The sequence below is a fragment of the Musca vetustissima genome, unplaced genomic scaffold (genome assembly GCF_032173495.1).
Source record: "Musca vetustissima isolate MV318-11 ecotype Yass unplaced genomic scaffold, APGP_CSIRO_Mvet_v1 utg113349, whole genome shotgun sequence".
NCBI classification, from domain to species: domain Eukaryota; kingdom Metazoa; phylum Arthropoda; class Insecta; order Diptera; family Muscidae; genus Musca; species Musca vetustissima.
This window is the reverse complement of record NW_026876329.1, coordinates 65,302-86,620: the sequence shown is the minus strand read 5'-3', so window position 1 is coordinate 86,620 and position 21,319 is coordinate 65,302. Positions and strand designations below refer to the sequence as shown.

Genomic DNA, 21,319 nt, shown 5'->3' with positions numbered 1-21,319 from the left:
CCTAACTTCGATTATGATTCATATAAGAACAATATCTTGACAACGAATTTATGGTGGGGGCTAATGATAAAAAAATTAGGTTATGGTAACAATTTTCATTACCATGTCTATAATTATAAATTTCCGTTCGCATCACGCTTGGCCTACAAAAGCCTCTTCAAAAAACTTAAGTAAATAACTAAAAACTACAACAACAACAATTTAATGAAATAATGTTTACTTGCAAAAAAAATAAACACCAACAAAAATACCAACATTCCCCGACGCTTTGCGTTCATTGACTTTAATTTATTTGTCGCACTTCGTCGGTGTGCTAAAAATAACCCAACAAAATACAAAACTGATTAGAGCCCCCCGCTTTTCTTACTATTTTTAAACACATTCAGGGAATTCGACTCTATATCAGCTAATATTTTTAAACAGAGATAGTAATGTGTTCGTGGACTATGACCGATTGGGGAGGTGGGGTTTTTCTTACCAAGTGTTTTCAAAAATACCGAAAATCGGAGATTTCCATTATAATGGAGATATATAGAAATATTGGTTGATATCATTTTTTTTAGTAGGAAGAATATTTGTCACCCAATGAGAAGCCAAAATATCACATTCCACCCAATTCGGTTGGAAAAACGTGTCCAAAATCCGCAGAATACCGGAAATCAGAGGTACCTTTATGTGGGGCCTATACCAAAATTTCGACCAATATTAATAATTTTTGGGGGAACGATTTTCCACCTAATGAGAACCCAAAATAATAAATTCCAGTTAATTCGTTCGAAAAACGTGTCCAAAATCCGCAGAATACCGAAAATCGGAGGTACCTTTATGTGGGGCCTATACCAAAAATTCGACCAATATTAATAATTTTTGGGGGAACGATTTTCCACCTAATGAGAACCCAAAATATTAAATTCCCGCCAATTCGTTCAAAAAACGTGTCCGAAATCCTCAAAATACCGAAAATCGGAGGTACCTTTATATGGGGCCTATACCAAAAGTTTGACCGATATTGATGATTTTTGATAGAAAGATTTGCCACCTTATAAGAACCCAAAATATCAAATTATATACAATTTGGTTGAAAAATGTGTCCGAAATCCTCAAAATATCGAAAATCGGAGGTACCATTATATAGGGCTTATAGCAAAAGTTTGATCGATATTGATAATTCTTGGTAGGATGATTACCCACCTAATGAGAACCCAAAATATTAAATTCCAGCCAATTCGGTTAAATAACGTGTCCATAATCCTCAAAATACAGAAAATCGGAGGTACCTTTATATGGGGCCAACAGCAAAAAGTGGACTAATATTGATAATTTTTGGTAGGAAGGTTTTCCACATAATGAGAACCCAAAATATTAAATTCCAGCCAATTCGTTCGAAAAATGTGTCCGAAATCCTCAAAATATCGAAAATCGGAGGTACCTTTATATGGGGCCAACACCAAAAAGTGGACTAATATTGATAATTTTTTGTAAGAAGGTTTTCCACTCAATGAAAACCCAAATTAACAAATTCCAGCCACTTCGGTCGGAATACGTGTCCAAAATCCTCAAAATACCGAAAATCGGAGGTACCTTTATATGGGGCCTATACCAAAAAGTGCGACCGATATTGATAATTTTTGGTAGGAAGATTATCCACCTAATGAGAATCCAAAATATCAAATTACAGCCAATTTGATGCAAAAATGTGTCCAAAATCCCCAAAATGCCGAAAATCGGAGGTACCGTAATATGGGGGTTATACCTAAAATTTAACCGATATTGATAATTTTTGGTAGGAAGACTATCAACCTAATGAGAACCCAAAATATAAAATTATAGCCAATTCGGTTGAAAAATGTGTCCAAGATCCTCAAAATACCGAAAATCGAAGGTAACTCTATATGGGGGCTATACCAAAAATTTGACCCATATTGATAGTTTTATGTAAGAATATTTGTCACATAATGAGAACCTAAAATATAAAATTATAGCCAATTCGGTTGAAAAAACTTGTCCAAATCCAAATACGGAAAATCGGAAGCACGTTTTAATGGGGGGATATACCTAAAGGGTAAGGGATATCGATTTCCCCTTTTAATGACAACCCACAAATGCTCCTAAAAATATTTTTAATAAATCTTAGACGCCTTAATGACTACAATGGATGATAACTTTAAAAACAAGCAACATTCTTCGTTAATACACCAGAGCAAAAAAGTAATAGCCTGCCAATTTTCTTAAAATAATCTACTCCTTATACGATGCTCCTAAAAAAATTCTTTAATAAATCCACGCCTTATAAGATGCTCCTAAAAATATTCTTTAATAAATCCACGCCTTATAAGATGCTCCTAAAAATATTCTTTAATAAATCCACGCCTTATAAGATGCTCCTAAAAATATTCTTTAATAAATCCACGCCTTATAAGATGCTCCTAAAAAATATTCTAAAAATCCACGCCTCAGTTGGCCATCTAAAAATATTCTTTAATAAATCCACGCCTCAGTTGGCCCTTGAAAAATATTCTTTAATAAATCCTCGCTTGGTGGGGTACTCCGAAAAAATATGCTTCAAAAATTCTACAATTAAAAAATGTTTATAATTTATTTATATATTGGAAAAATACAACAATTACATATTTATTTATTTGTTGTTGTTATTCTGTTTTTGTTTTGTTTTTTACTTTCAGTGCCAGAAAACTAATCAACAACAACATTCGGAACCTTGAGGTGTGGCGATAAACAGCCGCATACATAACTTTCGATGCAATGAAAAAGTTCCCGGATTTCAAAACCCAAAAGACATTTAAAAAACAGAATAGGCAAAATGCTACAAAAACAACAACAACCACAACAACAAATACCAATTGTAATACAATACGAAGACGGCATTTTTCTTAAAAACATTCCTTGATAAACTACAACAACAAAAACAAATTACAAAAACAAAATCAGCAGCAACAAACACAGCCGCAAACATAGCCAACTAGCAAATTTATTTCAAAGGCTAAACAACAACGAATAGAAAACGAGGAAACATCAGCTAGCTAGCCAGCCAATTGATTCAGCATATCACAACCATATCGTCTGGAAAGAACAACAACAACGAACCACCGACTCAAACCACCTGGAAAATCTCAAATTTACTCTTCAACTTTCTTTTTACACCCAATTGTGTTCAATTCCCTTCCCCTCTTCTTTTTCGATAAGTTCTTTGGGGGGCGCTTTTCTCCATCCCTCTCACTCTCACACAAATGAATTTCAATCCAGCTGCATTACGCAACAGTCTGATGCAGGCCAAGATCATGGAATGGACCAATGATGATGCCCTCGAACTCATCGAACAGTATCGATCCCATACAGAGCTGTGGAATCGTGCCGATCCAAAGTACAAAGATAAGCTGTGTCGCTTTCGCGCATGGTCGGAAATTGCCGAACGTTTTGGGTGCAGCAAGGCCGAGGTTGAGCGTAAAATGAATGTTCTGCTGACGCAGTATCGACGGGAGAAACATAAAATGTTGGTGAAATTGTATCAGGGCATACAGCCAAATCCATCCAAATGGTATGCATTTAAGCGTTTCGATTTTATGGAGGCCGGTGGTGGTAGTGCCAGTTCAATGGCCGGCATTGCGGGTGGAGGAGTAGGAGGCGGAGGTGTAATTGGTGGTGGTGGCGGCGGTGTTGTTGGTGCTGGGGCAGTTAGTAGTGGCATTAATGGTGGTAGTTCTAGTTCAGCGTTAAACAATAGTGGCAATAGTTCCGGTAACGGTGGCATCACAACCAACGGTCATCATCATCATCACCAGCAGCAGCATCATCATCCGCATCATAATCCGCATCAGCAACATGCAGTGGCGGCAGCAGCCGCTGCTGCGGCGTTGAATGGTTTAACAGCGTCCGGTTATGAATCGGCAACGGCTGCATCATCAGGACCCACAATAGCTCAACATCGGCGAATGCGAAGTAAGGAGATGAAATATTTTGGAGCGGTAAGTGATAAAAACTCTACTTTAGAAAACTTCATTTTTAAATATCCAATATCACGCCTTGAACATATTCATTAAATTCCACGCCTTGGATGAATGTCCCTAAAAATATTCCTTAAAAATGTTAAGCCTTTGATGATCGTACCTTAAAGTATCCCTTAAAAATCTATGCATCGGTGGTCGTCTAAAAATATTCTCAAAAATCTACTCCTTAATATAGTCCTTAAGAAGATGCACATTCAGAAGAAGGTCTTGAAAAAATTTTTTTAAAAAATCCACAATCCTAAAAATAGTCTTTAAAAAATCGACGATCCTAAAAATAGTCTTTAAAAAATCGACGATCCTAAAAATAGTCTTTAAAAAATCGACGATCCTAAAAATAGTCTTTAATAAATCAACGCTCAGCTGATACTCCTAAAAATAGTCTTTAAAAAATCGACAATCCTAAAAATAGTCTTTAAAAAATCTACGCCCCTAAAAATAGTCTTTAAAAAATCTACGCCCCTAAAAATAGTCTTTAAAAAATCTACGCCCCTAAAAATAGTCTTTAAAAAATCTACGCCCCTAAAAATAGTCTTTAAAAAATCTACGCCCCTAAAAATGGTTTTTAAAGAATCTACACTCAGCTGTAAAATAAAAATAGTCTTTAAAAAATCTACGCCCCTAAAAATAGTAGTCCTCACTAAAAAATGTATTAAAAAAATCCACGACAAGTAGTAGGCATCCCTAAAAATAGTCTTTAAAAAATCAACGCTAGCGCCTCCTAAAAATCGTCTTTAAAAAATCTACGCCCCTAAAAATAGTCTTTAAAAAATCTACGCCCCTAAAAATAGTCTTTAAAAAATCTACGCTCTGCTGATACTCCTAAAAATAGTCTTTAATAAATCTACGCTCAGCTGATACTCCTAAAAATAGTCTTTAATAAATCTACGCTCAGCTGGCACTCCTAAAAATAGTCTTTAATAAATCTACGCTCAGCTGATACTCCTAAAAATAGTCTTTAAAAAATCCACGCCTGGTCTGTCCAAGGCCTTGAAAAAATATTCTTTAAAAAATCCACGCCTGGTCTGTCAAAGGCCTTAAAAAATATTCTTTAAAAAATCCACGCCTGGTCTGCCCAAGGCCTTGAAAAAATATTCTTTAAAAAATCTACGCCCACGGTCTGCCCAAGGCCTTTGAAAAAATATTCTTTAAAAAATCCAAGCCCACGGTCTGCCCAAGGTCTTGAAAAAAATATTCTTTAAAAAATCCACGCCTGGTCTGTCCAAGGCCTTGAAAAAAATATTCTTTAAAAAATCCACGCCTGGTCTGTCCAAGGCCTTGAAAAAAATATTCTTTAAAAAATCCACGCCTCGTCTGTCCAAGGCCTTGAAAAAATATTCTTTAAAAAATCCACGCCTGGTCTGGTCCAAGGCCTGGAAAAAATATTCTTTAAAAATCCACGCCTGGCCAGTCCAAGGCATTGAAAAATATTTTTTGCTTGAAGAAATATATTTTAAAAATCCACGCCTTGGCTGGGTGGTTTTGTTTAACCCTTGAAAAAATATTTTTTTTAGTTTTTAAGATAAACCTAAAATCATTCTCCCCAAAAATATGCTTTACAAAAATCTTCCATCCCAAAAATACACTTTAAAAAAACCTGTCGCCCCTCTTTTTCGTTGAACCTCTTCAAAATAAGAGCGCAGTAACAACAACAACAAGTTGGTTGGTCCTCACAGTTAATGCTCTCTGAGATAATATTAAACAAAAGACAGAAAAAAACAACAACAACAAATTATTCGTAACAAAATAAACAAACAGGTGCTTAATCCCCATCGAATGGGTGCCGCAAGGGGGCTGGCTGTTCGTTCATTCGATGGGTGTTCTTTCTCCTTGGTTGGCAGTATAAGAGAGTGAATTATACGAAAAACAACAACAACAACCACGTCGACGACGATGACAACAAACACAGCAGCAATGAAGGAAATTCTTCTGTGGCAAATGATGGGGGGTCATAATGATGAATGTTTTGTTTTTGCAGGTTTTTTATTTTTCATTCAAGTATTATTGACACAGAGTCGTCGAATACGAACATTCGTACGTACGGGTGAATGCGTTAGCAAATTTTTGTAAACAGTAAAAGTTCCCCGATGGAGAGGGGAACTAGAGTTAGTGACTAAAATGGAGAGGATATTCATGAGATAGGCTAACATTACATGGTATTACGTAGATCAACTATAGTCAGTAGAACTTCTAAAGGTCATATATTGTCAGAATATATTGGGACCGTAGGGGATGATAGATACCAAGCGACATCTCTGATTGGCTTTAACATGGCGAGGTACAGACTTATCTTGGTCCCTCTTTCGTCTCAATTGTGGACTCTGACCTCCCCGCGGTGTTACCTGGGGTAACTATTTTTATCATCCATTGAAATAGTGAGCTGATATGTGCCTCGAGTTCACCCATAAAAACTATAAAAATGGGTTGAGGCGTCGGGTTAGTTGCCCACATTCGGCAAACACCTCCTACTATGAAAAAGCAAAGAAAAAGGAAACCAAACCCCCCTAATGTTCACCACCCCCGCAAACATATAAATGACCACGATCTGCGAATCTGCACTTGGAATATGCGTACCTTGTACAGAACAGGCGCAGTTTTCGCTTTGGCGGATGTACTCAAGAAGTACAAAGTCGATATTATTGCCTTACACGAAATGTGATGGAAAGGGACAGGCGTAAGTAAATCAGAGGATTACGCACTGTATTATAGCTACCATGAAACAATACATGATTTTGGCTGCGGGTTTATGGTTAATAGGAGAATAAAAGACCTCGTCTCCAGATTCACTCCAATAGATGAGCGAATTGCTATAATCCGCATAAAAGCGAAGTTCTTCTACATCAGTCTTATCTGCGCCCATGCTCGGACCGAAGATAAAGAATTCATCTTATGAGCGCCTAGAAACAGCATATGATCGCTGCTCTGGCTACGACATTAAAATTCTGCTAGGAGATTTGCAAATGCAAAAATCGGAAGGGAAAATATCTTTGGCCCCACCATCGGAAAATTCAGCCTTCATGAAGAAACATCCGACAACGGCATGCGGTTGATTGACTTCGCGGCAGCAAAAAATATAGTAGTTAGCAACACCAGATTCAAGCATCCCGATATACACAAGTCCACCTGGATTTCTCCTGATCGAAGAATGAGGAATCACATTGATCATGTTGTAATAGACGGAAGGCATTCATCCAGTGTATTAGACGTTCGATCGATCCGAGGAGAGAATATCGATCCGGACCATTACCTTGTGGCAGCCAAGGTACGCACCCGTCTTATTGTAGCAGCAAAGATGCGATCTAACACAACGCGGAAACTCGGCATCGAAAAGCTGCAAACACAACAGGGAGCTGATACATACTCCACTCAATTTACCCACCTGCTTGACGATAATAGTAATAGAAGCACAATGACAAAGAATCGCCCACTCCCTACAAACTGCAGCAAAAGCAACACTTGGGTACTAAAAACCACCACCAAGAAACCCATGATACGATCAGGAGTGTCGTAATGCTACTGATCTGAAAAACGCAGCGCACAGAGCAAACCTGCAGACAGTAGCAACACGTAATGCGATGGAGAATTATCGTGAGAAAAGGAGAGAGGAGAAACAGAAAAAAGAAGAAAGGACGAGAAAAACGTGTGCGTGAGTAAATGGAGATGTACAGGAGTCAGAATGAAGTGCAGAAATTTTACCAACGGGCAAAACACCAAACCGAAGGTTTTGGTGCAGGCACATCCTCCTGTAGAGATGTAGAAGGAAACCCAGTGACAGACAACGTGCTGCGGATCTGGAAGAAGCATTTTGAAACGCTTCTGGTATCAAATAGTGGCGGTGAAGAAGATAACCCAGAACCACCTAGCGTGTATACCACCTAGCCGATGGGTTACCAGCCGAACTATTCAAGAATGGTGGTCAGATGCTGGTCAGGGGTATGTACCAGCTGATTAGTATAATTTGGCTAGAGGAATGCATGCCCAATGATTGGAACCTCAGCATCCTGTGTCCCGTGCACAAAAAAGGAGACAAGACGATATGTGCCAACAATAGGGGAATTAGCCTTCTTCGCATATAAAGTGCTATCCAGTGTGCTGTGTGAACGACTGAAGCCAATGGTCAATGACCATACCAATGCTGCAGGTCTGGCAAATCCACCATTGACCAGATTTTCACTCTGCGCCAAATCCTGGAAAAACCCACGAAAAACACATCGACACATTCCACCTATTCGTCGACTATAAAGCCGCATTCGACAGCCCTATCCGTTTAGAGGTGTTTAAGGCCATGTTTACGTTCGGTATTCCTGCAAAATTAATATGGCTATGCTGGATAACTTTAAGTGGCACAAGATTAACAGTTAAAGTCGTAAACATCCTGCTGGAAAAGGTCATACGGACGCAAAAGTGAACAGAAACGACACTCTGTATACCAAACAACACATGTTACTCGCCTACGCCGATGACATCGATATAATGGGTCGAACATTGCGATGTGTAACAGCCACCTTTGATCAAATTGAGTAGGAATCTGCCAAAGTGGGTCTGACAGTAAACGGCGAGAAGAAGAAGAAGTTGATGGTATCAACACGCAAGACGTCCAATAGACTCGGACCAACTGTGGAACTTGAGAACTAAAGCTTCGAGGTAGTTCAAAGGGAGCGTATGATTGTTGTCAGCATTCATACGCACCAGCAGATGTTTGTAATATCATATTCGGTATTGAAATTGAAGTTCTAAGGGAGCGTATGATTATTATCAGCATTCATACGCACCCAACATACACAGATTAATAATAAGGCCTATTAGAGATATTGTATGATTGCACTTCCAAGGGAGAGTATGATTGTTGTCAGCATTCATACGCCTATTTGCGATAGGTCACTTTTGATCAAATTGAGAAGGAGTCTGCCAAAGTGGGTCTGGCAGTAAACGGCGAGAAGACCAAACTGATGGTATCAACACGCAAGGCGTCCAGTAGACTCGGACCAACTGTGGAACTTGAGAACTACAGCTTCGAGGTGGTTAAAGATTTTATATACCTTGGTACCGCCATAAATAGAACGAATGCCATCAGTTTTGAAATTCGCAGAAGGATTGTGATGGCCAACAGATGCTACTATGGTCTAAGTAAGCAGTTTAGAAACAAGGCCACCTCCCGCCAAACCAAACTCACACTTTATAAGACGCCGATACTACCCGTGCTGTTATATGGATCTGAAGCATGGGTACTTGCGTAAGCAGATGAGGCAGTTCTTGGGTTGTTTGAAAGAAAAATTCTCCGAAAGATCTTCGGGCCGATCTGCGTCGACGGTGAATATCGGTGTCGAATGAACCACGAGCTCTACAATTTATACGCGGACATTGACATAGTTAGTCGTATTGAGCTGCAGCGACTACGATGGCTAGGCCATGTTGTGCAAAGCAAGCCTACTGATGGATCCTGTAGAAGGGGCAGGCCACGAATCAGATGAAAAGACCAAGTAGAAAACAACATCTTGGAATGTGGTCTTTCAAATTGGAGGAGATGCTCACAAGACCAACGCGCTTGGAAATCTTTTTTAAGCTCGGCTTATGGAACAACCGTTCTGTAACAAGCCTGCTAAGGAAGGAAGGAAAAATCCACGCCATGCGATGGCCCTTGAAAAAATATATTTTTTTTTTTAAATTCAGGTCTTGTTTGGCCTTTGAAAAACATATTTTTGTTAGTGTCTTGCCTAGTAACACCTCCCCAATAGCAACTTTCCTTTTTTCTTGTTTGCGGCTTATGTGGTGTGTATGGGTGTATTCTTCTTGTAGCGTATGTATTTTCATTTGTTGTTATTATTATTATTTTGTATTGCATTGTAAGGGTATTTTTGTTGTTGTTCCGATAAAGAAAAACAACAAACCGACAACGACTACGATGAAGGCGAAGAAGAAGAATCCACATTAAAAAAATACATTTCATACATACCGATATTCGGTCGGTTGTTCTGTTCAAATTGTACGCTTATTTGTGCATGGACCCACCGACATACCAACATATCGACATCGCCAACGACATACATACATATGTATGAAGGTTGTATTGTTGTTTATTATTATTGTGAGACAACCCAAGCACAAATAAAGAAGGAAGAGTTGTTGTTTTGTTTATATGTTACTTACCCTCTTGACCCACCCCGGGTCCCCTCTGCCAAGGGTACCCTCTCGCATGTACATATCGTACAAGTGTTTGTAAAGAGTGCGGAAGAGGATCGTGTGTGTGTTGTTGTTGCTTTTTTTATTTTATTTTGCATGGAGGTATTTATGCCAATCATTGAAAAATGTAAACAAACTCATGTACGCGAAACTGCATCTATCTTGGGGTGTATGGGTGTGTGTGAGTGTGTGTGTGCAAGGGTATGTGTATTGAGTGGGATTTTGTGGTAGTTTTTTATTCAGTTGGAAAAAAACATTGTTGAGGCAGTCATTGAAAAAAAAAACAAACAGAAATAAACAAAACGCAACGACAAGTCGGGATGGAAGGTTAGGTGCTAATTTCAGGGCCGCCATTGGGGATTAGTTGGAGATTTTGGGTTTTTTATGGGGAAATAAAGTACTTTTTTAATTTGATGGAAATTAGGGGAGAAAACAAATAACTGAAGTTGAGGGAGCAAAGCAGTAGCGATATTAGAAGGCTTTTTAAAGGGCTTCAATAATTAGGAGATCTTGTATAAATAGAAGCACCCTTAGTGGTATTTTATATTGGGAAGGCCTACATATGTATTTCATAGTTAAAAGGGCTCTTAGAGATCTTCCATAGCGATCATGGGGTCTTTTTCTAGTTAAAAACCTTTTTCTATAGGCATAAGTCGTTTTACAGATCACCATCGGTATTGAAGCTACAGATCAAAAGGAGCGTATGATTATTATCAGCATTCATACGCACCAGCAGATGTTTAACAGATCATATTCGGTATTAAAATTGCAGTTCCAAGGGAGCGTATGATTATTGTCGGCATACACAAAGAAAATCCACCCCTTGAGAAAATATTAAAATTTTTTTAAATTCAACCCTTGTAAAACATATTTTTTGAATCCAACCTTGGATTAATTATTTCCATTATTACACTTCCAAGGGAGCGTATGATTATCACCAGTAGTCATACGCACCCGTAGCCCTGTTAGTGCTACTAATATCACTGGGTTAACACATCGATACTTCAAATTTCAATTCTTTATTTATATCACAATTGTCAGCTGATGTTTAACAGTTCCAAGATCATATTCGGTATAGAAGTTATAGTTCCAAGATCATATTCGGTATAGAAGTTATAGTTCCAAGATCATATTCGGTATAGAAGTTTCAGTTCCAAGCGAGCGTATGATTATTGTCGGCATCCATACGCACCCAGCATATACAAAGAAAATTCACGCCTTAGGATGGCTACTTGAAAAAAAATATTTTTTTATAAATCCACGCCTTAGGATGGCTACTTAAAAAAAATAATTTTTATATATCTACGGCTTAGGATAGCTACCACGCCTACTTGAAAAAAATAATTTTTATATATCTACGGCTTAGGATAGCTACCACGCCTACTTGAAAAAAATATATATTTTTTTATAAATCCACGCCTTGGGATGGCTACTTGAAAAAAAATTATTTTTTTAAATCCACGCCTTAGGATGACTACTTGAAAAAAAAATATTTTTTTATAAATCCAAGCCTTAGGATGGCTACTTGAAAAAAATATTTGTTATAAATCCACGACTTATGATGAATACTTGAAAAAAAAATATTTTTTTATAAATCCACGCCATAGGATGGCTAATTGAAAAAAATATTTTTTTATAAATCCACGCCTTAGGATGGCTACTTGAAAAAATATTTTTATAAATCCACGACTTAGGATGACTACTTGAAAAAAAATTTTTTTTTTATAAATCCACGCCTTAGGATGGCTACTTGAAAAAAAATATTTTTTTATAAATCCACGCCTTAGGATGGCGTCTTGAAAAAAATATTTTTTTATAAATCCACGCCTTAGGATGGCTACTTGAAAAAATATTTTTTTATAAATCCACGCCTTAGGATGGCTACTTGAAAAAAATATTTTTATAAATCCACGCCTTGGCTGGCTACTTGAAAAAAAAATATTTTTTTATAAATCCAAGCCTTAGGATGGCTATTTGGAAAAAAATATTTTTTATAAATCCACGCCTTAGGATGGCTACTTGAAAAAAATATTTTTTATAAATCCACGCCTTAGGATGGCTACTTGAAAAAAATATTTTTTATAAATCCACGCCTTAGGATGGCTACTTGAAAAAAATATTTTTTATAAATCCACGCCTTAGGATGGCTGCTTGAAAAAAATATTTTTTTATAAATACAAGCCTTAGGATGGCTATTTGAAAAAAAATATTTTTTATAAATCCACGCCTTAGGATGGCTACTTGAAAAAAATATTTTTTATAAATCCACGCCTTAGGATGGCTACTTGAAAAAAAATATTTTTTTATAAATCCACGCCTTAGGATGGCTACTTGAAAAAAATATAAAAACATAAATCCACGCCTTAGGATGGCTACTAGAAAAAAATATAAAAAAAATAAATCCACGCCTTAGGTTGGCTACTTGAAAAAAATATATTTTTATAAATCCATGCCCCCTCTCCTCTTATACTCTTAGAGATCTTCTATAGCGAACATGGGGTCTTTTCCCAGTAAAAAAAACCTTTTTCTATAGTCCGAAGGCGTTTCACAGATCATCTTCGGTATTGAAGCTACAGTTCAAAGAGAGCGTATGATTATTGTCAGCATTCATACGCACCAACAGATGTTTAACAGATCATATTCGGTATAGAAGTTACAGTTCCAAGGGAGCGTATGATTTTTGTCGGCATCCATACGCACCCAGCATACACAAAGAAAATACACACATTAGGATGGCTCCTCAAAAAAAAAAAAAAAATTATAAATCCACGCCTTAGGATGGCTACTCAAAAAATTTTTTTATAAATCCACGCCTTAGGATGGCTCCTCAAAATTTTTTTTTTATAAATCTTCGCTTTAGAATGGCTACTTAAAAAAAATATTTTTTATAAATCCACGTATTAGGATGGCTACTGGAAAAAACATTGTTTTATAAATCCACGCCTACTTGAAAAATTGTTTTTTTATAAATTCACGCCTTAGGATGGCAAATTGAAAAAAATATGTTTTATAAATTCACGCTTTAGGATGGCTACTTGCAAAAAATTATTTTTATAAATCCACGCCTTGGATGGCTACTAAATAGGTTGTCAAGCTATTGTGATTTTCTTCTATTTATATTCATATTTACACTTCGAAGGGAGCGTATGATTGTCGCCAGTAGTCATACGCACCACAGCCCTGTTAGTGCTACTCATATCACTGGGTTACCACTTCGATACCTCAAATTTCAATTCTTGTTTTATATCTCGATTTTCATAATTCCCCCAAAAAGTAAATGAGGATTTTTTCGATATTTCCTGAAAACTCCAAAATTATAATTTTTGAATATTTATTTGACCAATCGTCCCCTTTTTAAAAATTCCCATTGACAAATTTTTGGTTTTCAAATACCCATAATTCCCAACAAAATGCTGACAACCCTGTCAAACTTCTACCACTCATTTCATTTCATTAATGTACTACTACTACTGCTACTCAATCTGTCATTGCTCTTCTTTGGTATTTACGTTTATTGTTTACTTTTATTTTCTCTATGTTTATATGTTACTACTTTGTGTGTTGTTGTGTTTGTCAATGTTCGTTACTTAGTGTGTGTGTGTTGAAATGTTACAACGTGTTGTTGTTGCTTTGCGCCTTTTCCCCTTGCATACAATTTTTGTTTGAATTTAGTTTGTTGTTGTTTGTTTTTGCAGCGTTTTTTTTATCACTCACTCACCCCTACCCCAATTGCTGACCGCGAAGTAAATACCAAAATACAAAACAGAAAGAATTGAACGGAAAGTATAACCTCGGTGCTAAATCGTTCTGAGCTCCTGGTTATTGATGATGTTATTTGTCAACAACATTTGTGTGTTTTTTGTTATTTCGTTTTTTTGCACGTCTCTCTCTCTCTCTTCCTCTCTTCTTATAACTCAATGTTTATTCGTTTGTCACTCGAAAACAATTATCATTAGAAATGGCAATCATCATTAATATCTGTACAAGGTGATCAAAGATAAACAAAATGGTTTGAAGGAAATACGACAGAAGGAAGAACTTCTGTGTGTCTTTTTGGATAGGAGCCTTGTCCCATAGAAACTACTCTGCAGGTCTGGCCTTCTATTCGTTATGTAGATAGTTGAATGGATGTGAAAATAAAAACGATTTTAACTAGCGAAGACACAAACCGAATTATACACCACCATGCAGTATAACAGTTATATTGATCAGTATAACACAATAGTGTGAAGTTAAAAACGGATTATATCAACGAAATTTAGTAAATTCATTTTATAAATTCTATCATGCAACATCTAGGAGGAATAGGTCCGTATGAAAGGTACCATTGGAAAGCCCACGAAGAGTACTTTAAGAAAAAAATATACCCAGATCATTTCATTTCGGAAATTTTGAAAAAAATAATTTTTATTTTTTTTCAAGAAGTTATCATCGAATGCCACTGTGCAGAATCTGGGAGGGATAGGTCAATATGGAAGGTACCATTGGAAAGCCCACGAAGAGTACTTATTATACCCAGATCCTTTCATTTTGAAAATTTAAAAAAAAAAAATAATTTTTATTTTTTTTCAAGAAGTTATCATCGAATGCCACTGTGCAGAATCTGGGAGGGATAGGTCAATATGGAAGGTACCATTGGAAAGCCCACGAAGAGTACTTTAAGAAAAAATTATACCCAGATCCTTTCATTTTGAAAATTTAAAAAAAAAAAATAATTTTTATTTTTTTTCAAGAAGTTATCATCGAATGCCACTGTGCAGAATCTGGGAGGGATAGGTCAATATGGAAGGTACCATTGGAAAGCCCACGAAGAGTACTTTAAGAAAAAAATATACCCAGATCCTTTCATTTTGAAAATTTAAAAAAAAATAATTTTTATTTTTTTTTTCAAGAAGTTATCATCGAATGCCACTGTGCAGAATCTGGGAGGGATAGGTCCATATGGAAGGTACCACTGGAAAGCCCACGAAGAGTACTTAAAGAAAAAATTATACCCAGATCATTTCATTTCGGAAATTTTGAAAAAAATAATTTTTATTTTTTTTTCAAGAAGTTATCATCGAATGCCACTGTGCAGAATCTGGGAGGGATAGGTCCATATGGAAGGTACCATTGGGAAGCCCACGAAGAGTGCTTTAAGAAAAAATTATACCCAGATCATTTCATTTCGGAAATTTTGAAAAAAATAATTTTTAATTTTTTTCAAGAAGTTATCATCGAATGCCACTGTGCAGAATCTGGGAGGGATAGGTCCATATGGAAGGTACCATTGGAAAGCCCACGAAGAGTACTTTAAGAAAAAATTATACCCAGATCATTTCATTTCGGAAATTTTGAAAAAAATAATTTTTATTTTTTTTCAAGAAGTTATCATCGAATGCCACTGTGCAGAATCTGGGAGGGATAGGTCCATATGGAAGGTACCATTGGAAAGCCCACGAAGAGTGCTTTAAGAAAAAATTATACCCAGATAATTTCATTTCGGAAATTTTGAAAAAAATATTTTTTTTTTTTTTCAAGAAGTTATCATCGAATGCCACTGTGCAGAATCTGGGAGGGATAGGTCCATATGGAAGGTACCATTGGAAAGCCCACGAAGAGTACTTTAAGAAAAAATTATACCCAGATCATTTCATTTCGGAAATTTTGAAAAAAATAATTTTTATTTTTTTTCAAGAAGTTATCATCGAATGCCACTGTGCGGAATCTGGGAGGGATAGGTCCATATGGAAGGTACCATTGGAAAGCCCACGAAGAGTACTTAATGAAAAAATTATACCCAGATCATTTCATTTCGGAAATTTTGAAAAAAAATAATTTTTATTTTTTTTCAAGAAGTTATCATCGAATGCCACTGTGCAGAATCTGGGAGGGATAGGTCCATATGGAAGGTTTGTAAAACCGATGTAACAATACATTATCGATTGATAGACCCCATTTTTGAAATGGGTTATGGGTTACGTTAACGATTGAGAGATCCCAATTAGGTCATCCTAAAGAAAATGTATTGAAATCATCGTAGTCGAATATGAAATACAAAACTGTTTCCATTTAAAGATAATTTTAGTGTTCACACTTTCTGAATGATTTATCAGTAATATATTGTTCAAAGTAAGGTAATGTTTGTTTCTTCTTTGACAACAAGGGCAGAGGTTATATAACATGTTTACTTGTGTACGTTTTATATGACGACTTTGTCGATGAATTATATGTTTTTTTCTTTTGTGGTAATTCCGCATACATTTATAATCAAATAGACAACTTTGATAATGTATAGTGTAGTAAATGATTGTTTTCTATTGTGTATGATTTTTCTATATTCATAAAAAGAAATAAATACAAAGATTTATTGTATATAGTTTCTAACATATTTGCCTGTAACTTTTATTTTATGATTATGAAATATTCAAGAATAATATAAAATATTTACAAATAATTGAATAACTTTTTAACGATCATGTTTTAATTCGATTTACATAACAGCATAATTCACATAAAAACGATCTACGATAACCATCAATCGTATTATGTAAAACAACGCCGTTAAAAGTAAAATTACAGGCGCCGAAATGGAAATATTTCTTTTTCCAAGTATTCCAATCAGTGAAAACGGACAAAAATGTTGAGTTTTAAAAATTATTTGTTCTCCAATATATACAAGCTTTTCTTTTTGTATTATAAACAAAAAGGATTGTCGATAGACGATTTTAAGAAGTGGAATGAAAATGTGCTATGTTTTTTGCAAATATTAAAAAGTGTTCTTATTCTTTTCCAAATGTTGCAAAATATAGAAGTTTTCTCGCAGATACCGACAAGCAAAGAAATCGCATATATACACGCTTTAAGAGTGCTGTAAGTACCTTAAACAATGTGTGGTTTTTTGTACATACATAAATACTGGACTAGGTTATACGAATTTCTAATAAAAATTTCGCATACGTGTTTTTCTATGAAGGGCGGCGTAGTGTGACGCAGCCGCACCGATGTACATTCGTGTACGAAAATATCAGTGTATTTGTATACTCTACACACACCATACTGTGGTGCAGGATAGATTGTTTTTGTGCATATGTTTGTAACATGCACAAGATGCCAAAACAGGCCAATAATTACTTTTGGGAGTGTGCATAGAATCATTTTTTGAGTCGAGGCTGTCATACGTCCGTCTGCCCACGTATTATTGTTAACAAAGTTCTTGTCGCAATTATGATTTGAATGAAATGAAATTTGATACAGCTCCCGGTTTAGAATTAAATATATCTGTCAAATATAGTTCCGCCCGACTTCCTTTAAATGGTGCATCAAATACCCATTTGTTTCGAAATTTAGTTTACTTTGCGATGTAAAAGACTATGTTTTAATTATTTAGTATTACGGCTGTTTAATTCGAAATAGTGTTTTATTGACGAATGTCTTATGTTATGGAATGTCTTATTAGTAATGTTAATATAAGTTAAAAATGAAAAAAAAAAAACTGTAAATGTATATAGTAGTTCATTATATCAAACTATTAGCATGCTATATAACAATAATACACAGGACAATATTCATGTAATGTAGTATATATTTCGTATAACTTATAGTAGTGAATATAAGCACAATACTCATGTAAATGTAAGTTTAACTTCAGCATGTAAAAAATATGCACTTTTAATACGAAGGTAAGAATATTTAACAATTTCCAAAACGAAATGGATATGAATCCTTCTAGATGTACCAATCCCTCCAGATTTTGCACAGTGGCATTCGATGATAACTTCTTGAAAAAAAATAAAATTTATTTTTTTCAAAATTTCCGAAATGAAATGATCTGGGTATAATTTTTTCTTAAAGCACTCTTCGTGGGCTTTCCAATGGTACCTTCCATATGGACCTATCCCTCCCAGATTCTGCACAGTGGCATTCGATGATAACTTCTTGAAAAAAATAACAATTATTTTTTTCAAAATTTCCGAAATGAAAAGATCTGGGTATAATTTTTTCTTAAAGTACTCTTCGTGGGCTTTCCAAATGTACCTTCCATATGGACCTATCCCTCCCAGATTCTGCACAGTGGCATTCGATGATAACTTCTTGAAAAAAAAATAAAAATTATTTTTTTCAAAATTTCCGAAATGAAATGATCTGGGTATAATTTTTTCTTAAAGCACTCTTCGTGGGCTTTCCAAATGTACCTTCCATATGGACCTATCCCTCCCAGATTTTGCACAGTGGCATTCGATGATAACTTCTTGAAAAAAAATAAAATTTATTTTTTTCAAAATTTCCGAAATGAAATGATCTGGGTATAATTTTTTCTTAAAGCACTCTTCGTGGGCTTTCCAATGGTACCTTCCATATGGACCTATCCCTCCCAGATTCTGCACAGTGGCATTCGATGATAACTTCTTGAAAAAAATAACAATTATTTTTTTCAAAATTTCCGAAATGAAATGATCTGGGTATAATTTTTTCTTAAAGTACTCTTCGTGGGCTTTCCAATGGTACCTTCCATATGGACCTATCCCTCCCAGTTTCTGCACAGTGGCATTCGATGATAACTTCTTGAAAAAAAATAAAAATTATTTTTTTCAAAATTTCCGAAATGAAATGATCTGGGTATAATTTTTTCTTTAAGTACTCTTCGTGGGCTTTCCAATGGTACCTTCCATATGGACCTATCCCTCCCAGATTCTGAACAGTGGCATTCGATGATAACTTCTTGAAAAAAAAATAAAAATTATTTTTTTCAAAATTTCCAAAATGAAATGATCTGGGTATATTTTTTTCTTAAAGTACTCTTCGTGGGCTTTCCAATGGTACCTTTCATACGGACCTATTCCTCCTAGATGTTGCATGATAGGATTTATAAAATGAATTTACTAAATTTCGTTGATATAATCCGTTTTTAACTTCACACTATTGTGTTATACTGATCAATATAACTGTTATACTGCATGGTGGTGTATAATTCGGTTTGTGTCTTCGCTAGTTAAAATCGTTTTTATTTTCACATCCATGATAGTTGAGCATCTAAACTTATAATTGTGTTTACCATTTTTTACCATTAGCATTAATCTTGGCGATCCCGCAAAAAAATGTTCCTAATAGGTATTATATTAAGATCTGAAAATATATGCTAAGGCCAGTCTCAAGAGCTTGTAACGCCGCGAAATATTGGTCCTAGACCCACCTTTAAGTATACCGATCGTCATATCTCGACTAGCTGAGTCGATCTTGACATATGTGTCCGTCCGTCTGTCCATTATAATTTGTAAACACGATACAGGCCACAGTTATGGACCAATCTTCACGATCTTCACGCATGTAGGATGGGTTCTGGCCAATGAAGACCCCTATTGTATTTGTAAAAGATCGGATAATATTTAGTGGATGAAATGGACCAAATACTTAATTTTTAGGCCGAACATCGTGAAATTTTACATGGAGAAGGGGATCGAGCCCAAGAATAAACATGCCTGTTTTGATAAAGATTGGTGAATATTTAGCGGGTCAAATGGACCTTGACTTTTGTGTGAAAAATGACAAAATTTGCATTCTACTCCTAAAGGACATAGACCCGAGAAGTTGATAGTATATCCAAGAGGAGTGGCTGACCTTTAAATTGATGCCAATATATTGTCAGGTGCTTACGTATTCAGATTTTATATAGTAACCCTTACCACACTAGAAGGCGGAAATATAACTCTGATCGATTTGAAAATTTCCATGGGGTTCCAGTTATGGTCAAGGGCAGCGCTTGTAGTTTTCGGTGATGATCAGATAATAATTTTGGGATAAAATGGACCGAAAACTTAATTTTTTGCAAATTTTCGAATCGATATATAGGCCACACCATACAATCTGGACAAGTAATAAGAAGGGCTGTACTGAATATTAGTAATATTCGGAAAATATGTCAATGTATGGAAGATGTGCTGTGGACCTCTAATCGAGCAAGAGGGTGCAAATGTCACAAAATATTTCCCAGGCTCGGAATAAACTTCTTTAGAAAGTTAGGACTCCGTCGTAGTTGTGTAGGGTATCGTATGGTCGGACTATATTGCCCACCCGACTATATTGCACCGCTCACTGGTTTTGTTTCTTGGTTCGGCCAAACTCTCAACACCACAAGATGTTCTGTGTCACTTCAGCCGTGTCCATATTGGTCTTATTTTCATGGTCTTGGCGCATTTTCCCAACGAAGGGGCTGTAATTTCGCATTTCTGGTTTTCTGAGGATAAAATTCATGTTGGCAGAAAATACATTGTTTCATTGAAGGTATTTTCATGCTCCTGATTCGCAGACTTTTTGAACGTAGGTACGTGATTAAAGTTAAGGCCTCTTATGTGTGTATTCAGAAGACCTACATTTGTAGATTGATGACCGTACCTATGTTTTTACAGGCTAAAGATCCTTAAAGAAATACCCCCTTATAGAATCCTTTTATAATCAGAATGCGCTTTTTGTAGGTGCTCTATAGAGAGAAGAATCCAATAGATGTTTCCGTAGAAGTAATTTAATTATATATAAACATTTTTATTGAAAATATACATTCTCTAAAATCATATAATATTTTATTTATTGGTTATGTGTACTACGGAGCGTATTACCATTGCCATATGTCATACGCACCCGTGTATTAATTGGGAATGATCTCTAACAACAATTATATTACAGTTAATAATCTCCAACAATCTTCTATACATAGCAAATCTTATGGAGTTCTTTAATAAATGACATATTTTATAGGAATAGTTTTAACTGTAGAATATTTTAGAGGTATTCCATGTACATTAGATCTTCCTCTGGTCGTCTATAGACATATAACTTTACATAGGCCTTCTATACCCAGCGTACCGTGTATATACCTTCGATAGATCAAGAAAATCTGAAAAATGTATTCTATAGAATACTTTTTATGGAATCGCCCATACCAAATGATACATAATGTTTCAGTAGAAGTTATTTAATGATATACGAATATTTATTGAAAATATATTCACTGAAATCTTCTGATATTTTAATAAATGATTTTGTGCACAACGGAGCGTATGACTATTGACAAATGTCATACGCACCCTTGTATTCATATCGAATGATCTTTAATAATTTTATTCGTACATTAAATAATCTTGAAC

At 35.7% G+C, this 21,319-nt stretch overlaps 1 protein-coding gene across 1 annotated transcript in view; it reads left to right on the top strand.

Annotated features, from left to right (window-relative positions):
- Positions 1 to 3,231: 3,231 nt before the first annotated feature.
- The window catches only part of LOC133338846 (uncharacterized), a 57,873-nt gene continuing 39,785 nt past the window's right edge, over positions 3,232 to 21,319 (top strand). Inside the window, exons 1-2 of the mRNA XM_061546954.1 lie at positions 3,232 to 3,632; positions 3,834 to 3,980. Of these exons, the coding sequence (XP_061402938.1) occupies positions 3,246 to 3,632; positions 3,834 to 3,980 (534 nt within the window). The 5' untranslated portion in view covers positions 3,232 to 3,245. The remainder of the gene's footprint in view (positions 3,633 to 3,833; positions 3,981 to 21,319) is intronic.